The 20,143-nt window shown below is 49.1% G+C and overlaps 7 protein-coding genes across 7 annotated transcripts; 2 read left to right on the top strand and 5 right to left on the bottom strand.

Moving 5' to 3' along the window:
• Window positions 1-540: 540 nt before the first annotated feature.
• Window positions 541-936, top strand: PEX2_021220 (CVNH domain-containing protein; the record flags this gene model as incomplete). The annotated part of the gene is made up of 2 exons (XM_016739397.1): window positions 541-682; window positions 746-936. The coding sequence occupies 2 exons, from the start codon at window positions 541-543 to the stop codon at window positions 934-936; spliced, it is 333 nt and encodes a 110-aa protein (XP_016599307.1).
• A 1,020-nt stretch (window positions 937-1,956) lies between these two features.
• On the bottom strand, window positions 1,957-3,946 carry PEX2_021230 (carnitine O-acetyltransferase CAT2; the record flags this gene model as incomplete). The annotated part of the gene is made up of 3 exons (XM_016739398.1): window positions 1,957-2,089; window positions 2,159-3,821; window positions 3,910-3,946. 3 exons carry the CDS (start codon window positions 3,944-3,946, stop codon window positions 1,957-1,959), a joined length of 1,833 nt encoding a protein of 610 aa, XP_016599308.1.
• A 1,220-nt stretch (window positions 3,947-5,166) lies between these two features.
• On the bottom strand, window positions 5,167-7,866 carry PEX2_021240 (uncharacterized protein; the record flags this gene model as incomplete). The annotated part of the gene is made up of 2 exons (XM_016739399.1): window positions 5,167-6,166; window positions 6,224-7,866. 2 exons carry the CDS (start codon window positions 7,864-7,866, stop codon window positions 5,167-5,169), a joined length of 2,643 nt encoding a protein of 880 aa, XP_016599309.1.
• A 3,388-nt stretch (window positions 7,867-11,254) lies between these two features.
• Window positions 11,255-12,326, bottom strand: PEX2_021250 (uncharacterized protein; the record flags this gene model as incomplete). The annotated part of the gene is made up of 3 exons (XM_016739400.1): window positions 11,255-11,290; window positions 11,409-12,051; window positions 12,124-12,326. The coding sequence occupies 3 exons, from the start codon at window positions 12,324-12,326 to the stop codon at window positions 11,255-11,257; spliced, it is 882 nt and encodes a 293-aa protein (XP_016599310.1).
• Window positions 12,327-14,495: 2,169 nt separating this feature from the next.
• PEX2_021260 (NAD(P)/FAD-dependent oxidoreductase) lies at window positions 14,496-16,064 on the bottom strand (the record flags this gene model as incomplete). Its single annotated transcript, XM_016739401.1, has 4 exons — window positions 14,496-14,764; window positions 14,827-15,409; window positions 15,464-15,753; window positions 15,815-16,064. The coding sequence occupies 4 exons, from the start codon at window positions 16,062-16,064 to the stop codon at window positions 14,496-14,498; spliced, it is 1,392 nt and encodes a 463-aa protein (XP_016599311.1).
• A 497-nt stretch (window positions 16,065-16,561) lies between these two features.
• Window positions 16,562-17,359, bottom strand: PEX2_021270 (uncharacterized protein; the record flags this gene model as incomplete). Its single annotated transcript, XM_016739402.1, has 2 exons — window positions 16,562-16,691; window positions 16,755-17,359. The coding sequence occupies 2 exons, from the start codon at window positions 17,357-17,359 to the stop codon at window positions 16,562-16,564; spliced, it is 735 nt and encodes a 244-aa protein (XP_016599312.1).
• A 745-nt stretch (window positions 17,360-18,104) lies between these two features.
• Window positions 18,105-20,120, top strand: PEX2_021280 (Amino acid/polyamine transporter I; the record flags this gene model as incomplete). Its single annotated transcript, XM_016739403.1, has 7 exons — window positions 18,105-18,345; window positions 18,401-18,440; window positions 18,499-18,637; window positions 18,690-19,041; window positions 19,091-19,557; window positions 19,617-19,895; window positions 19,947-20,120. The coding sequence occupies 7 exons, from the start codon at window positions 18,105-18,107 to the stop codon at window positions 20,118-20,120; spliced, it is 1,692 nt and encodes a 563-aa protein (XP_016599313.1).
• Between the last annotated feature and the right edge of the window lie 23 nt (window positions 20,121-20,143).

The following is a 20,143-nucleotide window of genomic DNA, read 5'->3' on the forward strand; positions in this document are numbered from 1 at the left end:
TATCAAGTTGTAATATATCGCATTTACTATGGTGTTTTGGGGTGTCCAGCTATAGGGTTTGTCCAGCTATAGGGTGAAATACGTTATCTATTTTAAGTAATCCTTAGTAGAATTATACTAGCGTAGTACTAAAACTAGTACTATATAATAGTACCAGAATTAGCTTAGTCCTATAGCACCTCGTAGCACTATAGCACCGGTGCTGTGGGACTTGTCAGGTATACAGTTAGCAAAATTTCGCGCTAAGGGGTGTGCATATAGTCATTCTCTTATCATGACAGTACCTACCACAAAACTAGTTCTTGGGGCCATAATCCATAGAAAGGGCCTCAGTTTTGTCTGGTTAGAATGGGTCCATGTTTCAATTGAGCAGGCTGCAAGATTCCAAGGTTAAGGAGGGGCGTGGTCTCAGGTTAGCGATCAGGTGACTTTGTTTGTGGTAAGACGGATCCCCTATTCTATTGAAAACGCTCAACCCCCCAAAACTTCGTCCATTTCACCTCACAATCAATTTTTCTTTCGAGAAGACATACCATTATAATGTCCTTCCACGAGTCCTGCGAGCTTATTCGGGTTGAAGTCCGCGGTGATGGTACATGGCTTCTTGCCGCCGCTGGAAATGGCCACAACGAAAACGTTCCCGCCGAGCTTAGACTTGACAACCATATCGGGAACTCGGATGGTAAGCCTCAGCTATTTTCGGTATACATACTAGGATGCTAACTCGAAATCTCTGAATAATTAGGTTACTTTACTTGGGAAGGTGAACGGTTTACCGAGTCCGCCGAGAATATCGATTTAAGTTTCCGCGATGATGGTGTTTGGTTGGAGGCAGATCTACCTGAATTTAATGGCGGTGAGAGAGGTCGCCAGGGAATCAACTTGTCCAAGCATATCGAGAACCAGGGTGGTAAGCTTGTGTTTGTTGGATTGTGAATGTGTCATGAAGCTGGGCTTCTGTATGTATAAATCCCTAGGTGGTCATTTAGTAGAAAGTGCCATGGAATTAAAAGTTTGGTTGCATAAACCTTAAGCCTTACGCCAAATTTAACCGTAGGTAAATAAGCAGGCAACATCATGGATGCCATTTGCCGCACTCTGTGGTTGTATTTGCCGGATTTTCAGTTGCAGAAAATTCTATAAATACACTGGCGCGTGCTGTCACAGGTAGCCAGGGCTTCAGAATGCTGAGCTAACAATGCCACAAGTGTAAGTAGCTTTACCCTCTCAAAATAAAAGGCAAACCTATAGATGACAGAATTTCTCGGCATGCTTAGATCTCATTCCTACCAAGGGCTTGATCATCCGGATAATTCGTGCCTGAATACACTTTTCTATTTTGGGAATAGTGCGCGGGAGTGCCACACGTCAAACCATTGAAACCCTGAAAATCATGCAAACCATACAAACTAACACGTTGATAGGACTGCTGCCTGACAGATCAGGCCCGCAATCGCGTCACGTGTAAGATCGAGTTTGAACCTCCCTCCCTCTCAAGGTTTCTTGTCCTCTTCACTTCCCACAAATAAATCAAATACACTACATTGATAGTTTTCCCAATGACTGGTACTATCCCCGCCCATCACCTCACCGGTCACAGAGGTACAGAGTAGTTTTTTTTTCATTCAAATAATTGATCGGAGCTACTATTTCGATTCTTGCACAAATTCAAAATACAGAAAAAAACAAAAACATACAACAGCATATACATGCTATTTAGTGTACTATTCCTATAGTATATTATTCAACACATACATCCAATTCTATCTCTTCAAAGAACAGGAACGTAATGCTAGAAGCAAATCATCTTGTATATAATAACAAAGTGTGGATACAAGACATCCCAAGTTGAAAAAAAAAAGAACAAAGATATATTCATCTATCAGGCGCTGGAGTAAGGAATCGAAAATCCAAAAGGACCAAAAGTAACATAAACCGGGTATATGCAAGACACATCTACAGCTTCGGCTTCTCGGCCTGGGCAATCAGGTCGGGCATGAGGAGGTCACGAAGCTCAGTGGCAGCCTCATTGAGGAAGTGGCTCATGCGTTCGGCGCCGAGACGCTTGCAGACGATGTTGAAGTTGAGGCTGGAAAGAAATAGTTAGAGATATGGACAAATGGAAAAAAAAGGGTGACAAGGGATGCTTGGTGCTTACCTGTTCTCGTTGATCATGTAGGCAATTCCGAAACCATCATCGATAACCTGGCTCCACCCGTATCCGTTGAAGTACTCGGAGCTCAGCTGGGAGGTGGAGAGGTACCAAGAGGAAGAGTAGGCGAATGCGGGATCCTGGTAGATCTCGGGCAGCTTCTCGCCGGGCTGGAGAAGTTTCTTCAGACCGAACAGGTGACGGTCGACACCGTGGCCGGAGCTAGCCTCCTGGGTGTACTTGGTGTGCTGGGCGAGGGCAGCGCGGAAGAGCTTGACGGTCTCCTCGCGGGAGGTGGTGTGGTCCTCGTGAGCCTTGCAGAAGGCGACGCTCTCGTCAGAGACACTGCGGGTAGTCTCTGTGCGGCCTTCGGCGTACTTGCGGGTAGAGGCGGACTCATAGGTAGGACGGTTCTTGCCGTACATCTTGAAGTAGGCCAGCTGGATGGTCATCTGGACGAAGGCGTCGGGGCTGCACTTGAACTTCTTGATCAGACCCTTGCCGTAGCCCTGGTAGGCTTGGACGACTAGTTCGTGGGAACCGATCTGCTTGCGGTGGTACACGGCTGCGACGTCGATGGCCTCATTGGCGGCGTCATCCAGCTTGAAGTTGATAGGCTTGGGGTCGGCGAGCTGGGAGCGCACGGACTGGGCGGAGAGGTCGATCTTCTTATTGAAGATGACATTGTTGATATAGTCGTTCAGGCGGTGGGTGGGAGTACCGTCCATCATGCTGTGCTCGCCTGTGAAACCAGCAGTACCATTGTCGTTGATAATGAACTGCAGAGGCTTGTCGAACCAGCGGTTGGAGCCATCGCCGTGCCAGTACTGCGAGCAGCGCTCAGCCAGAGTGACAGGACGGGCATCGTCCAAGCAGACCACGAAGCCAGCAGACTCAATATCCTGCAAGGCCAGCTCATTGGCAGGGTCAAGAGAAACAAGAGTCTTGCGAGCAGCAGTCCAGTGATCACGGTCGGCAACAGTCAGCACACCAACGGCCGGCGCAGGCTGTGCAACCTCGTAGATGCGCTGGAACTGCTTCTCCAACTCAGAGACATTGAGCTGCTGACCGTCTACGATGAGCGGGATCTTGAAGAACTGGTTCTTGCGCACCACGACAATGTGTTGGTTCTCAGCGGCGGGATACTTGCGAGGGAAATCCGAGCCCTCGGCAGGAATACGGCAGCAGTTGAACATGTACTGGTACGAGCTCATGGCCTGAGGCTCCTTGCGGAGGTACTCGGGTTCCAAAGAGCCATCATCGACCTTAGCCTTGAACTCGAGGGCAGCAGTGGTGATGGCGGCAGCGCGCTTAGCTGGGTTGCGACGCTCGCGATCGTCCCGGTAGGAGTAGAAGTAGGAGACGTAAGGGATGACGGGGTCACGGTAGGTGAGGTAGGCGGATTGGTTCCACCACTCGGCAAGCCAGTTCTTGATCTTAGGATCGGCGGCGCGAGCCAAGAGACGCTTCTGTAGAGACTCACCCTGACCACCGGGGCGGACGAATTCCTCTACGGCACTCTTGGTGCGCTCATACTCGGACTCGGAGACGACGGCGTGAACGGACTTGAGGTACCGACGGCTGGTCTCTTCTAAGGAGGGAACGGGCAGTTTGGGAAGAGAGTCTTCGAAACGAAGCATCTTGCCCTTAGAGAGGTCCTCCGTGTATCCTATTCTTCCGTTAGGGAGTCTATTTCTTATTTCGGCGTGGATGGGCTAGGGATAGCCTGCGTTGCGCCGGACACATGTGTTACTCACCCTCAGGGACGGAAGATACCGTTCGTCGGGGGGCCATTGTGAGAGTCTATATGCGAGTTAACGGATTGATTCCAGGATATTTCACTGTATTCCACAGCAATCGGCAGCATCTGTAATTAGAAGAGGACTTACGGAGCGGGTAAGGAGAGAGTTTGAAGGAAGGCGTTGCCTTGACAGGGTAGAAAGACGGCTTCGGGCAGAAGCAGTGAACATCCCTCTGGTTAAATGGAAAAAAAATTGTTTAGGGGTATAAAGAGAAGTGAACGTGAAGGTGAAGCTTAAAGAGAGAATTAAGAAGAGTTGGCCGAGTGACGCTCAGAAACACAGAAAGCCTCGGCTGGCGGGGAAGCCGGTAAAACGCGGTACCGGGGGGGGGGCACTAAGTACCTGTACATAGGTAGCCCTCGGTGTATCTCAGTCGGTCACGTCCGAGTTGTTTTTTTCCACGGAAAAGAGTAATAGGCGAAGAGATGAGGAGATAGAAGATCTAATGAGTAATTGGCTCCTTTATGTCTGCTATCTGGGTTCAACATTCTTATTGTATTGACTTGTGTTAGCTATATACTCCGTAGATGTATCTCAACTCGGTTTATAGGCCCCTGTATATATTACGGAAATACCAATACCTACTCCACCGATGAGCCTCGGTCCATTTTCTCGTTGATCTTCACAGTCACAAGGAAGAGATGTGGATATCACCTGAGAATATTGGAATGCGAATATGTCATTCTTAGTATTTCTAATATTGGAAATATGGAAAGATGGAAATATTTTAATAAAGGAGTAGGATTGTATAAAACATAGACAAAATGTACAAAATACAAAATACAGAATACACAAAACCCCCCCAAACTTCAATACTCCGGTTCTCCGGGCGATCACAATGCGGGGAGAGCTTCTAGCGTAAATGTACATAACATAGGGGACAGTCTCAACGCAGTTACAGAGTACATATGTAATAAGGGAAGAAATATAAAATAGCGCTAGATTATGTATAGATGGGAAAAATAAATCAAGGGAAATCTCCCTTTCATCCGATCCCGTTGACCCGGCCAATAACACAACAAATTTGAATAGGAAAATGACAAGAAAAAAAAAAAAAAGCCAGCCAACGCCATAGAATACTAGTTGACCCCAAAGTACACAGACTAGGGCCCACGGGGGAAAGGAAAAAAGAAAAAAAGAAAAAAAGCGCAAGTCATACAACGCATCTGTAGCCGATGCTTAGTACAACGTAAGTCAAGCTCAGACAGGCCATCAGGAGACTGGCTGCACAGCTGCCGGTTGATCCTGGCCATCGATAGCTCGAGGTACCTGTACCCCGCTGCGCCGTAGCTCATCCATTTTAGCCATAGCGGGCCCCGTGCAGATGCGACCGGTCTGCATAAGCGTGCGGAGACGTTTCCGACGGGCCTCGCCGCTGCGCTCTTCGCCACGAGCCACGCCCTCGTCCACCCAATCCACGGCGTGGACCTTGAAGCTCATGCCATCGTGGCGACCGTCCCATTTGCGGGACTTCAGCCCGAACATGAGAGTGCTGTCATACTGGGCCACGCGGGGAAGAACCAACAGGGTGATGTGCAAGTCCTTGTCGGTTGGGGGTATCGGTGGGAGGCGTGGGCCCTTGGTCGAGGAGTTGCCATCAGTAGTGGCTTCGGGTGGCGGTGCATGTTGGTAGGTATCTTTAATTTCGAGATCAAGCATTGACTCGTCCACGTCGTCGCCCCACGCACCGCGAATGAAGCCGGAGTGAATGGCAGCAGCGACAGGGTCTGAATCGTCTGTATACACGCCGGTACCCCAGAGGGCGCGCCGGGCGCAAATTTCTTCTCGGTGAGAGTGATTGATTCGGAAACGGGGGACTCGGACGGTAAATGTACAATTCTCTCGCTGTTCGAAGCGGGGAAGGGGTTGGGGGGTTGTGGTATATCCAAACTTGGAGCTATCCAAAGAGGACTTCGCAGTGGGAGTACTGATGCGAGGCGTGTAGAGCGTTGAGCCAAGGTGGTGTCGAGGAAGATGGGCCACACTTGAAAGCAACGGCTCCAGGTTCACGGTAGTACGAGGCTCGCGGATAGGAGATGCAGCCGGAATGGTGACTGGCCGAGGAGCATGGTGATGATGGTGATGGTGATGTGGGTGGTGATGCTGTGCGGCAGGAGGCTCCGCTGGGGATGTTCGATGGAAGAAGGTGGGACGTTGGAGGGAGCTCAGGGTAGCCGCCTCTTCGTCTGCCTTGTGGCGATGGTGGTGGTGGCTAGGTCAATGTTAGTATATAGATTATATAAAGGGTATCTGATTGGGTAGAACATACTGATGGTGATGGTGGTGGGAATGCCGAGAGCGGCGGGCGTTACGTGCTGATAGTAAGCCTCGGGCGTCATTGGCCTCAATTTCCATCTGCTCCTCGTCGCGCGACTTTCTTGACCGTCTGCCGGCTGCAGAGGATGGCCGGGCAAGCTTGGACGCTTCATCCATCCCTTCTCCATTCATCGAGCGACCTGTGAGACTATCCCGCTTGAAAGGACTAGTGCCCAACGGGGTTGATGGTCCGCTGCCACCAGTAGACGCAGTGACACCACCAACCCCGCTGCCAATACCTGAGAACACTCGCCCCAATTCATTTTTGATAGCCGGTTCTCCAGCGGGACCAATGTATGGAGCTTGGGCGCCTTGTACAGCTTGGGGAAGGGGCGATGCACGGCCACCGCGTTTCCCATCAACACCAACAGCCAGTAGACTGCGATGATGGAGCAGCTCATCGCTTCCTTTGCGTCGTCCCTCATCAGCTAGGGCTGCTAGACCCGATGATGCGGCAGCTGTCGATGCGGTGATAGTAGGGGTTGATCCTATGCGGGGAGGCTGCCCTTGATGTCTGAGATATGGATCATGTGACGGCGGAGGAGTGGGTTGATTGTTTCGAGACTGAAGAGAGATCTGAGGCTGTCTATTGCCACCCGGTTGCGACCCAAGTGATTTGGTGTAGCTCTGAATGGCCCCAAACCCGAAACCCGACCCGTGCTCGGGTGCAGGGAAGCGCTTACTTTCCGGCGATGGAGGGTGCGACCGACCGTGATCCCATGTAGAGCCACCCTGGTGACGATCGATCGGCTCGCGTTCACCGTAGTGGGAGCCATACCGATATGATCCAGGCTGGTTCAACTTGGCATCTGACCCATGGGTTGGAGCTCGTTCTCGCTCCCGCTGCGCAGTATCCTCCGAGCGCCGCTCGCCAAATATGTTTGCAAACCGACCATGCTGTGGATCATGACTTCCGTACGACCCAGATGCAGGCCGAGGGCCGGACTCGAAGGGGCGATCCGCGGCCCCTCCGGGCTGGGAGATCGGACTGTAGCCGGGGGGTCGTGTGGGTGCGTCTGCATGGGGCGGCTGACTACTGGGCCGAGTGATCGGACCGTTGAGACTCATGCGACGAGGTTCAGTGTACGGTGGCTCTGCCGTGGAGATTCGAGGCGAAGGGTGCGTCGAGTGCGGCTTCTCGGGATACTGCGAGAGCGACGAGCGTGTCAAGCCCCCGAATACCGACTGCTCTGCTCCCAGACTCGAGCCTCCACCGGACCCAGACCGGTATGTACGGGCGCCTTGAGGCTTGGAAAATGGCTTCTCCGGTGTATGTGAACGACGGAAGAAAGAGTTATCGAGCGGTGACGGTCTTGCTGGGGCCGTGGGTGGAGACATGGCTGCAGAGGATGATGATGGGGGCGCGTTACCGAATATCGACGATGCAGGTGGTCGCGAAAAGAACGGCGCAGATTCTCGTGCAGGTTCTCGCGCCGCCCGATCTGGGTCCGACCCTAACATAGCGGAAATTGACATGCTGCTGCCCGGTCGGTGTGCCTGACCGCCAGGTAAATCGCGCGACATTAAAGGTCCTCCAGGCGCGTGGGTTGATTGCGCTCGCGAGGAATATGTGTGTGGAGGGGATGGGGGTGGCATTTGGCGATTTCCGAACGCGGGTGGTGCGGACTGTTCGTTTGGACCTATCAGACGGATTCAAGTTAGCAAATGCTTCTTGATACAGTGAGAGGATTCCAGGATGACCGCGCATGTCCCGATCGGATGAGTGACGAAATTGATGTATCGCAACAAGGACGGTTGCACGGGGCTCTCGGGCCCCCAAGTCAGATGCTCACCAGAAAATCCAGGACTCCCACTGCTGCCCTGGGAAGTACGACGCGCTGTTTCTTGTTGTGATGGGGTATGGTTCATAACGGAAGCACCTAAGAGCCCTGTGAACGAGTGAGCAACAGTTCAAAAGGGAAAGCAAGGGCCAGATCGAGGAGAACCCGTGACTCCGGAAGCTCCCACACTAGTCCCAAAAGGGCAGGGGCTCCTCTGGATACGCTAGACCCGACCTGGACTAGCGCTCCCGAGCTGTCGTCCAGTCGATCTGCGCCACCGGGGGAAAATCCATCAGGGGCAGTGTGTTGGGGCAAGAAAAGAGGGGGAAGTGTTGGGTAGGATTTGATGTGTCGCGTGGCTTTGACCATTTGAATCAGATGGCTATAGAAACCCATTTCTTCGGTCGCGCATACTCAGAAAGGGGACTGCAACAAGCTGACAAAGTGGAGGTCAACCACGGCACAAGTCCGATCCTTGGAATCCTCAATCTGGGGCATCGGAACCATCTGGGCAGAGGGGAAGTGAACACAAACAGTAGAGAGATCGCCTACCTTCACGATATCGAACGGCCTGAGGTTGTGAATTATTCCTGCGATGCGTTTGTTCATGATTCCTCGTCTCGAGACTCCCATGCCGACGGTGTGCTTGTGTTGGGCCATTCCTCGGAAAGTATGCGCTGGAAGTATCTCCACGAGAAGTATTCGACGTCCGTGAAGTGGTTGACTGGTAGAGCTGTGACGGAGAGGGTGTAGGGTTTGAAGAGGGAGAAGGGTATGGGCGAGGCTTGTTAGTCTCTTGACGAGACTCGGTAAAAGGCGCAGCGAACTGTGGATCGCGAGGTTCTTGCGAGGCCCCCAAAGGCGAGGGCCGTGGCGGGTATGAGTGTTGTAGTCGCCGATAGTCCATGTTCAACACTGTATTTGGTAGCCACTAGGGTAAGATATAGGTAGGAAGAAAAGTATAGGAGAATAAAATAGCGGTGGAACAGTGAAATGCAGAAGAAAAGAGAAAACGGAAATGGGCCAGAGCTGCAGGATCAGCGGTTGATCGCGCGACCCGGATGATAGCACAATGGGAACGTGCAGAAATAGGGCATTTAGGTGAAAATGGGTGGAAATGTATCAAGAATCCACAATCAACAATCAACCATCAGCAATCAATTCACTAAGATCCCACTTTTAGCGAAATTTCTTCCCAAAGTTGGGGGGAAACGGAGAAAAAACGGTGAAGCGATGACGGTGTCTTTAGCGTGGGCCTCGGAGCCAAGACCTTTTTTTCTTGCATGCGGGGATTGTGTACATTTTTTTTCGGTATATAGATGGGTGTGGATACATTGGATATGCATATGTTGTAGATTAATAAAATATATATATATATGTAGAAAGAATACAAGAGTTACATTTACAATTGGAAAATATCTTCTGTTTATTTTTAATTTTTAATTTTTTTTTTCGCACTCAGGATTCATGCCCAACCCACATGCCTCTATTCTCTAAATCCTGGAGTTTATGTCTTGTCTTACCTGTTCCTTGTGTACCGGGATGTGTGCTAGGCCTGTTTGGAAACTTGCATATGCAGGAAATATGTTAGGATGACCTTGTTTGGGCATGAAATGTGGAAAATACCCTATTTTACTAGGCTTTGGGTATACTTCATAAAATGTAACCTCTCACCCCTTCAACCTGACCCGCTTATCCAGATATACCTTAATATATCTTAATATACCGAGGTACTAAATGCAAAGATAATACACAAAAAAGAACCAATCAGAGACACTCAAACGTCATAGGAGACACAATATTCAACCCTTGACTGTGGAACCTCACTCTTACTTCAATTGTTAGCTATGGCGCGCTGGGGGTACTCAAGCAAGTAATTGATGGGGGGGATTCGCCACTAGTGAAGATGAAGAAGCAATATAGGAAGGCACCCATAAAGTTACCAATTAGAGCTACAACATATTAAGGGTGACTGAAAAGAGAGTTAGGGTATCCGAGAGCCAGAAGCGCAAGCCGAGGATCAAAGTTGAGTACCACTCCAGTTTAGGAGGCAAAGCACATGCTTAAACAAATAATGGCCAAGCCAATAATCAGCGAGTTTATATCAGCACTAGGTGGAGCATTGTGGTCAAAATTGAGAAGGCCATGCATGAAGCTTGGGGGTTAAAAAATTCCAGCTGGGCCAGCAATGCGATCAGCGCATCACCAAGAGCTAGAATGGTGGTGATCAAAAAGGCTGTACCAAAGACTAGTTGAAGAACGCCGCCGTGGACCCAAACCACACCTCACGCGGACTTATCAATACCCCCATTCCCAACGGGGATTCTCATGGGTGAGGTATAATCTGCGTCGCTGGTAGCTCGGATTCGGGCTGGCGACCATGGCTGAGCATCGGACGGGAAGAGACGTTAGATGATAATTTCTTTCAGGTAGTTGCTTCGACTATCCCCCGTCCATAATGACTCTGATTTGAGAGGTTCTACCCACACGATTGGGGAAAGTTGATGGAAGGGGTTTTTGCTAAGAAGGAACTGAACAAAGCAAGGAAAAAGGTTGAAGAGACAACTCACCAATTTATTCCAACCCATCTTACTTCATACACCATTTGAGCCATGGCCGAAGGGTCTTCATTAAACTCCTCAATTGGTATGTAGGATGAATCATACTCTTAGCATGTCAGAATCTCTCGATTAATGAGTTGTTTTAGTGTTCGATATCATTTGATAGTTTCTGCTCTAGTCCATGTGAACACCTCAAAGCTCGCGTCATTGAACTGTTTCTAGTGAGTTGACACTGCCAAGTATCTCTGTCGTGAGAATCGCATTACTTGCTTTTGTAAGCACCTGCTGCGACGTTGCATATATTTTGTGAGGGATGGGCCTGCATGTCATCTTGCGTTGTTTTTTTTATCTTATCAAATCGGGCCAATTGACGTGTCCGATTGGCATGCAGCTGTGGATTTCAAGTGTCCAAATCTCGGGATTCCTGCCTGTTCTGTGGATTATCCTGTCTGATCTTGACTGGGATCTCACAGGAGACCGTTGAGATTTATATCAATTCTATTCATATGCATCCATAAATCATTTAAAGTGTGGTAATTTGCCCTAGATATAGTTTACATCATGGCCGATCGAACAGTTGTTCCAATTAATATCACGCGCCTACGCGAGATTGCAGGTTGAGAGAGAGTATTCCAAAGTGGATCACCCCTTATCAACCTCCTTGCTGTGGATGGGAAGCTGCAGATGTGTATTAAAAGCACAAACTCCATATTAGAAACTGAGGATATCATTCACATTATTAAAAGAAACTCAAATTGGGTATCACAGAAGTCAACAACACTCATACTACACACACCGCCGATAGATGTCGAAGGCCATCCTTCGTAAAATCACTCGTTGTAAACCTTCCTTCTGGTACAGCAGACCAGAAGACGTCAGCATACGAATGATTGACACAGTCACTCTCAGGGAATGCCTCCCCAGTGACCACGACCGTCACAGGGCGCTGAACAACGTTCTGCCCATTCCAATGGGACAGATACCCCCTCTGCCGGAGAGTATCGAGTTGTTCTACGAGATACGGGTACAGTTCATGAAGCGATGTCTTGGCATCAAGCATCAAAAGGAAAGTCCCAGCCAGGCCAGCATCAAAGCTGCTTGGAATTTCGGGGTTAAGAGATGCCCGGGCGGTAGCATCATTCTCAGGTTCAAGTTTCGCCAGAAGAGAGTCAAGACCGAGTCGCTTCAGGAGGTCCTCGGGCTCGGTCTCCGCAACTGCATTTCCAATCTGCAACTTCCCGTTGTGCATCCAGACCGCCGTTCGGAGGCCATCACATCTTTCGTCGAGAGACGACTTGAGTGCATGTGGTCGGGTGTCTAGTGTAGGGAATGTGCACGCACCACTCTGGGGGTGAATCTGGGCGTGTGGTATGGATGCATGAGGCGCGAGTATCCGTTTGAGATTGATTGGGAGAAATCGGAGACATTGGAATGCGGCTCTGGTAAAAGAATGTTGTCAGATTGGTGTATCCCGGAGACCACGACGTTGTAGATATTGCGATAATACTTACAGACATCCGAGGATAAGGCATCCAGCGCGGAAGAGAATCGCCCTTCGCTTTCCGATAGATTCGTAGTATTCATCGAGATAAAGCGACAAGCCTGGAATGCACTCTGTCGGATAGGATCGTAGGGGGTGATCATCAAGAAGCCATGGATCGTATTCAAATTGGGTGTTGGACTCAAGATCTAAACACCCCTTTGAAGACTCCATGGCTTTAGTTTGCTCGTCAGATGAAATAACAGCTTCCATAGCGAGCTTCAAGGGTGAAAGCTCCTAGGTGCGATCTAGGTCGTATAAGGGGGGGTTACAGAGTGCCAAGTGCTCAAAAGCCACAGGTGCGAGGTACATAGTATAAATATGATAAGCTCAAGGTATCCAAGACAAAGGGACATCGCGCAATTGTGCGGTGAATTGCGTGAAGCACGCAATCTCGATTGGCGATTGCATTTGGATGATCGTCGGACGAAGGTGAGGGTGAGGTCTCGTGCTAGACTCACATTTTTCGATCTAAGAAACTATGATCTTATAAAAAGTAATGTATTCATTCGCACGGAGTACATGCGCAATACGTCGTACATATGTATATATAGGGGTTGCACAGAAAAGAAAAGCTCGGGAGTATCTCACAACTCGCCAATGCGCCAAGACGCCAAGACCAGGCGCATTTAATCTCGCTCGATGTAATTTTTGGAGTTCAGTAGGGTATTTATTTAGGAAAATGTGAACGTAACTGCATTGATGGTTAACAGCTACAAATCACGAAGAAATGTGATAGCAACATGGCATCTCACAGAAAAGTCTGGTGCAAGGGAAACTAGCAGTACCTTAGCCCTTTATATTTACGTCCTCATGTTCCAACTGGACCATTTCCTCCTCATCCCGGGGAACCACTGATTTGGCATAGGCTGACTCTTCCTTCGCCTCTGCTCGATACCGTTGTATTCTAGCTACCGACGGTTGACGTCGCCGTTCTCTACTATCCCTATTTCGGTACGACCCCGCGTGTGCTGCTGTTGCAGGGGGGGTCTGGAGCGAATTGGCGGCTGGGTACGAGTCAACGGTGAGCGTAATGTTGGCCGGGAAATACCCGAACGCGCGGCTCCGGGGGCGGGGGGCATCCAGTTGGGTCCATGTCACACTCTGAGCGAACAGGTTGAATCTACTTGGTCATTGGTCAAATCACCGTCTCAATGGTAGGTCACGGCTATCAGATTCAGAGGTACTGTCGACCTCCATCGGGTCAGCAAGCGGGATGGTATTGCTTGAAGTGCCGGGGGCTACAATTGGGAGTGGAGAATTTAGCGATCACCCTGGGCCGTGATCAATCGGAGAACGCCACCAAAGACGTTAGTGCAATTCGATCTTCCTTCAATCTTCTTGATTAAATACATGATCGGGCCAAAGGCGCATGTTGCCAACAACGGCGAGGCCCAAAGCGATGTTGAGTCTCTCCTTGTCGGCAATGAGCTGAACCTCAGCAACTTCGTTGGGCTTCGTCAGCAAGACGATCACGACGGTACCTCTTGGCGCTACGCCGTATCAACACTATGTCGACAGTCGGATTGTTCCGATAAAAACAGCTGCACTTGGTTTCCGCCACAGTGCGGTTACTAGGCTCCCCTGAGCTTTGTCGGGGCTGATGATCATGACATCAGACGGATTAATCTGCTGTCCTTCTTGGATAGACTCGATATTGTACAGATTCTTCAGTAGCCTTTGCATAGTTTGGATCTACACACTGGATGACCACCAAGGCCCATTGTCTTGGCGAGATGCGCCACTGTCCACAAAGAGAAAGATACTTTGACTTCCAGGGGCAACCGCAGGCACTGTCCCTTCGATCGGTCAGACTTGTGATGGAGCCCCGATATAGACTGGCCTTTTGGTTGTTACTTTTGGCTCGGACCGCCGATATGTGGTATGATGGTCTGCGAAAGCGAGCAACCCGTCCAAACTAAGTTCTCAGGCAAGTAATACAATTCATCGCCACTATAACAGCCCGAGTGAGGTTGGCAACGCTTTAATTCGAGGTAACAGTGAGTAACACCGCGATATGAAGGGCCATCATGAACCATAATTATGGCTGTTGTCGTCTTGCCTGTTCCAGGAGGACTTTGTATGTGACCGAAACCGACCTTGATAGCGATTGTAGACCCAGGGAATGTCTCTTGTTGGTTTGGATTGAGGTGGTAGAAGTCCTAGACATATCGGGTGTGGCCCTCGCAAACTGTGATTCTGATACACTGCCTCATACTCTCATCCTTCAAACGGCAGTCAACAAGTTCCATCGCAATTATTTATGCCTATACTAACATCTGATATAGCTATATGTAGGTCGTCTAATAGCTGGTAGTTAAGCATCTGAAATTCGATTCCCGCTCATAGTCTTGCTTGCGGTTTCCCAGCCCCGGGGGTGCTATCGAATATCTTGTTCTGACGACTCTCAAGTCGGGACTGAGTAGACTCAAACAGTCGCGGGAGTCCAGTTTGTGCAAAATCAACATCCTTAAGAACCATTTTTGCCAAGCCCTCCGCCGCCAGGAAGATTTGGGGCATTCCATGTCCCGTGAACCCAGCGATGATGTATTGATCCTTCTGTCCTGGGACATGACCAACATGCGGTAGTCCATCTGAAGAGTAGCCCATAACTATTAAAAAATTGAGTCAGATTGGTGGTGAGCGTAGGGATGTCATAGATCAAGTAACGTACTGCCTGTCCAGACTCTGTCCGTATAAGCGTGACTATTCTCCCAACCGACGAAGTTCCGCTGCATATAATTATCCCAGTATCGGACAGCAGGATCAAGTACCAGGCTATCATCACTGACATTGTACCAGCTGTCTAGATCATTGATAAAAGCCGGGCGAGCACCGCCGACGATTATACTCCCATCGGGACGTGGGATGAGGTAGTCATAATTCCAATTATTCCAGCGCAAGGTATAAGTACTCGTCAGACGAGGAGCGGTGGTACCTGGGGGAGCAATGATTCGACTGCATGTTCCTCGGACGGGGATGATCTTCTCCTTATATTGAGGGGCCAGAGCCGAAGTATAGGCATTTGTTGCTAAAACCACTGTCCTGGCCGCAATGGAGCCTCGGGCAGTATTCACTGTCCAGGAATGACTCGATGTCGAGGCAGTAGATTGTGTCATTCCAGATACTGGGGTATGCGTTTGTAGATTTACACCTTGCGCAATTGCCTTTTCCAAAAGGTGCAGCACGAACTTGTATGGCCAAATGTGACCGGCATCATATGTGAAACAGCCCTGTGCACCTCTGACTCCAGAGAACTGAGGTATTCTTGGTTAGTGCATCCACATACGGGGTTTCAAATATGCGCTCACCTTCTCTGCCTCATTACTGGGGATATATTTTGCGTTTTTTGTGGCTTCACATCCCTTCTCGATCAATCCTTCATATCCCTTCTTGAGATTTGCGCTATGACTCTGAGACAGCTGAACATCGATAGCTTTTGTCACCGAGTAGTCACAGTCAATTTTCTCTCTCTCGATGAACTCTTTGAGAAATGAAACATGTTTAGCCTCGAAAGCAGCAACCTCAGCAGCAGCTTCAACGCCATGGTCAGCGGCCAAGCCAGCGATACCATTATAAACATCAGGTTTCATGTGTCCTCCTATCATAAGCAGAAAGGATCATTTAGTGAGGTTCCTGATTTGTGACTATTCCAATCTTACCATTTCGACCAGTGGCACCGGAACAAGCCTGTCGCGCCTCCAAAATCATAATCGAAGGCGGCTTCGACCCGGGGCTAATTTGGGCCAGGATATGGTGCACGACAGAAGCGCCTGCATATCCACCTCCTATAACGACGATATCGCACTCCTGAGGGAGAGATTCGGTAGATCGATGGCTGTCTAGAAAGTGAGGCTCTGTCCGCCAGAATGACGTCATCCCATTTGGGACCGGGGTATGTTTTGCTTCCATTTTGGCGACTCCAAGACTATTAGTGGGCTTGGAAACTTAAATGAATTGGAATAATTTATTGGCATTTGGAGACTAGCGAGTTGTCTGCTCTCCCGGCGGCTTTTCCACCGGGAACTTTCCCGGTCCACCCCGATAAGTAACGACGCTAGGCCTACAGCATACAGCCCTGGAGGGGTACAGGGCAGTGATAACGATGTGGGGGTATCAGATAATTTGAGGGGTTCACTTGAATTATTCGAAATTAGAGAGCCAAAGAGGAAAATGAGTGTGAAATTAAATCAACATTATCAATAGAAGAGTCGAAGTTGGAAATCCGTTACTGTGAGAACAAGAATATAGCATTCCTGGACCGTAAACAAATATCTTGGCTTTTGTTATGATTTAATGGTTTAATGGTAGAATGATGTATTACTTCCAACATGTGCAAGTGTGTGGGAGAGTCAATATGTTTGATAAACGTATGGTATTCAAATTGATGTAAGACTAATTGCAAAACCTCAAGATGACGCCTGGTGGGCAATGATCTTGTCCGCCATCCCTGGCAAAGTATCATCCATAACATCCATGTCTCCAAAGAGTTCTGACAGGGACTCCTTCTCCCACACAGTGCAGTATGCCCCCTTAAATCTGTAGAAGAAAAGTGTCAGCAACAGCCATTGGCAACTCATGAATCAAGGATAAGAGACATACCCAGCCTTCCTCGCTGCGGAGACATCCCACATATGCGCGGCCGCAAACCAAGGCGTCTTCCCATCATTCTCTGACTTCAACTTCTCCAACAAAGGGCGATAAGCTGCCAAGTCAGGCTTACCGACCCCGACATCATCACAAGAGAGCAAGTTCTCCGCAGGCAGCTCAACACCCGCGTTCTTGAAGTAGCCCCCAACACGATTGATATCAGCCGCGGTGAAAGCCCAAACTGTAAAGCCGGCGTCACGAAGCTTCTGGACACACTCCGCCGCATCAGGACGGAATTTGAGAAGTTGGTATTCCGCCATAATATACTCTAGATCTTCGGGTGAAGCCCAGGTGCGCGGCTCAGCGATACCGGCCATCCAGAGCATGCGATAGAAAAGGGCGCGGAAGACATTGGCGAAGGGGACATAGCTCTGTGCAAGACTCAGATTGGTGTACTCGCGCTCAGCTGCTTCCATCCAGGTAAATCCCAGTAGACGGGGCTTGATTCCCTCTGCGCGCAATCGATCTCCTAGACGGGCATCAATGGCGTCGAAAACATGATCGTAGGAGACGAGGGTGCCGACAATGTCGAAGACAACATGCTTAGAGGAGGACATGGTTGGGTCTTGTTTCTGGAGACGGTTATCGAGACTTGGAGAAAAATATATCAATCGCTATCCTCAAGCACCTTTCCAAGGTTGGTAAGAGAAAGGATCTTGGTTTATCTTTAGAAAGATAAAGAAAGACAGGGAGACAGATCAGATAAGTAATCATGAGCGAGTTGCCCTTGCTGAACTTATCTTTGACTCATGGAACTATGCATCATGCTTGTAGTACCCCGCACCGATTATGCGGGGGCTCATCAGATTGTGGAACCGTCAGTGTAGATGATAGTTAGAAACTGCTGGAATTACGAGTATGTTACTATTTACAAATGCTTTAATTTATGGTCTTCGTACATTCAAGATCCATGGCATCTAAAGATTGTGGTCTGTAACGAGTTTGTGAAGCTATCTATCAATGATCTGTCTCCAGAGGTTTGAATGTCGTATATCTTCTTCTCGAGACACAGACTGCCAATTTCTTCCTTGGAAACTCGTTTGACCTCTGCGATACCCCTGGTAGTGCATATCACAACCCTAAACACACTAGCCGTCTCAAGTGCAGTGCCGGCGGGAAGTTAATTGCTCCCACCGGAAAGGTGAATGCGTCGAATGGGAGATACCAGAGATAACGATCAAGATAGCGATAAGGATACCATTACAAGGTTGACACTGGTAACTGAATCTCAGATAAATGGACACATGGACACATAGTCAGCTTCCTGTAGTTACAAACACAGCTACGACCCACACAGTCAGCATGAACGAACCTCCAATGCAAACCACGAAGGACGCAACCGATCTCAAAACAAGCGAGACAAATGACATAGAACGCTCGGCGAGCTCAGAAACTGAGCGTCATGGTAGCACTGTCGTTATATCTGCGTCGGACGATGCTGGGTATCATCGTTCTTTGACGAGACGCCAGATCATGATGATGACTTTTGGAGCCGGTATCGGCACTGGTCTCTGGGTGGGAACTGGACAAGCATTGCACTATGGTAAGCAGTGAAGCCTCGATATGTTCTCCAAGGTGGAAATATTGACATTGTATAGCTGGTCCTGCTGGTACAGCAATAACCTATACAATCACAGCGTAGGTTATTCCAGAACCCTCTGTTGTCGTGCTCTTGTGACTAACACCATCTGCGAAGGATGATCGTGTATGCCCAATACTCTTCAATCGGTGAGATGACTACATACAAGCCTATTCACGGTGGCTTTATCCGACAATGCGCTGAATATGTGGATCCGGCGTTCGGCTTTGCGATTGGTGTCAACTTCTGGTTTGCAGTATGTCGGACTACCAAAATATGAAGATCGTGTGTACTGACGCAGGATAAAGTGGGTGATGATTATACCAGCAGAGATAACAGCGGCGATATCCGTTCTGAAATATTGGCCACAGACAGACGTGGTGCCACTCGCTGCATTTATCACTATATTTCTGGTAATCTTCGCCCTCGCAAACATGTTTCACGTGCGAGTCTATGGCTATATTGAGTATTATATGTCCTTCGTGAAGTGTGCTGCAATTGTCTTGATGATATTCTTTATGTTCATCATGACATCGGGAGGAATACCCGCAACAAACGGCCCAATCGAGTTCCGATACTGGAAGAACCCTGGCGCTTTCAACAATGGAATTAAGGGTATTTCTAAAGCGTTCGTACAGGCAGCCTTTAGTTTCGGCGGTGGTATGATGTCCGAGCACACATCTGAGGAGAATATACTGACTGGATATAGGTGAGCATATCGCTGTTATAGCTGGCGAAGTAGTCAATCCCCGTCGCACAATCAAGAAAACAGTTCGGCCCGTTTTTTGGAGAATGTTTACCTTCTTCGTGGTTAATATCTGGCTCGTCGGAATGTGTGTGCCATCTAATGACACCGATCTTGTCAACGCCAGCGGGACTATGGGAAGCCCCTTTGTCATTGCAATCAGGCGGGCAGATGTTTACGGTCTGGCACACGCCATCAACGGGTTTATCTTCCTTAGTGTTATCAGCTGTGGCATTACCAGTGTTTATATCGCAAGTCGAAGTTTGACAGCACTGTCTGACCTGCAGATCATCCATCCGTTCTTCGGAAGAAAAGACTCACAGGGTCGGCCCTATGTGTCCCTCATTATCAGTTTGGGACTTGGTGGTGGGTTAGGCTATCTTAACTGCAACAGCGTGGGCACTTTGGTGTATAGTTGGTTTTCTGCCTTGGTAAGTACATCAGAAAAAACAGTTGTGTTTATTGAAGAGTGATTAACAATTTGATTTAGGTGGCAATTGCAACACTCTTCCAATGGGGCTCAATCTATATTGCTCATCTTCGCTTCCGGCAAGGTCTTCGAGCCCAAGGCAAGGATCTAAGCACGCTCCCATTCAAAGGTCTTCTTACCCCATGGGCGCAGTACTTCGGTCTCATCATTGTGCTGTTTGTCTTTGGTTGTGAATTCTACCTGGCTTGCTGGCCGTTCGGAGGAAAGGGTTCCGCGAAAAGCTTCTTCTCTTCTTACCTCGCAGCCCCGTTGTTCTTCTTTGATTACTTTGTGTACAAGGTGAGTGCTTCAAAGTTGTGCTTGGAGACCGGAAATGTCTGACATCAGCAGTGGTATTTCAAAACAAAGATAGTCAGGCCAGTCGACATGGACTTCGGTCCTGCCAGAGCCTTTGATGAGCAGGATCTTATCAATGCTATTGCTACCGAAGATGCGGAGCGGGATCCAGAGAAGAACAAGCGCGAAACTTGGACAAAGCGTGTTCTGTACATGGTTCTTGGATAAGGGAAGCAATGACCAAAGATCTT

Source organism: Penicillium expansum, assembly GCF_000769745.1.
Source record: "Penicillium expansum strain MD-8 chromosome Unknown contig58, whole genome shotgun sequence".
In the NCBI taxonomy this organism is placed as follows: Eukaryota; Fungi; Ascomycota; class Eurotiomycetes; order Eurotiales; family Aspergillaceae; genus Penicillium; species Penicillium expansum.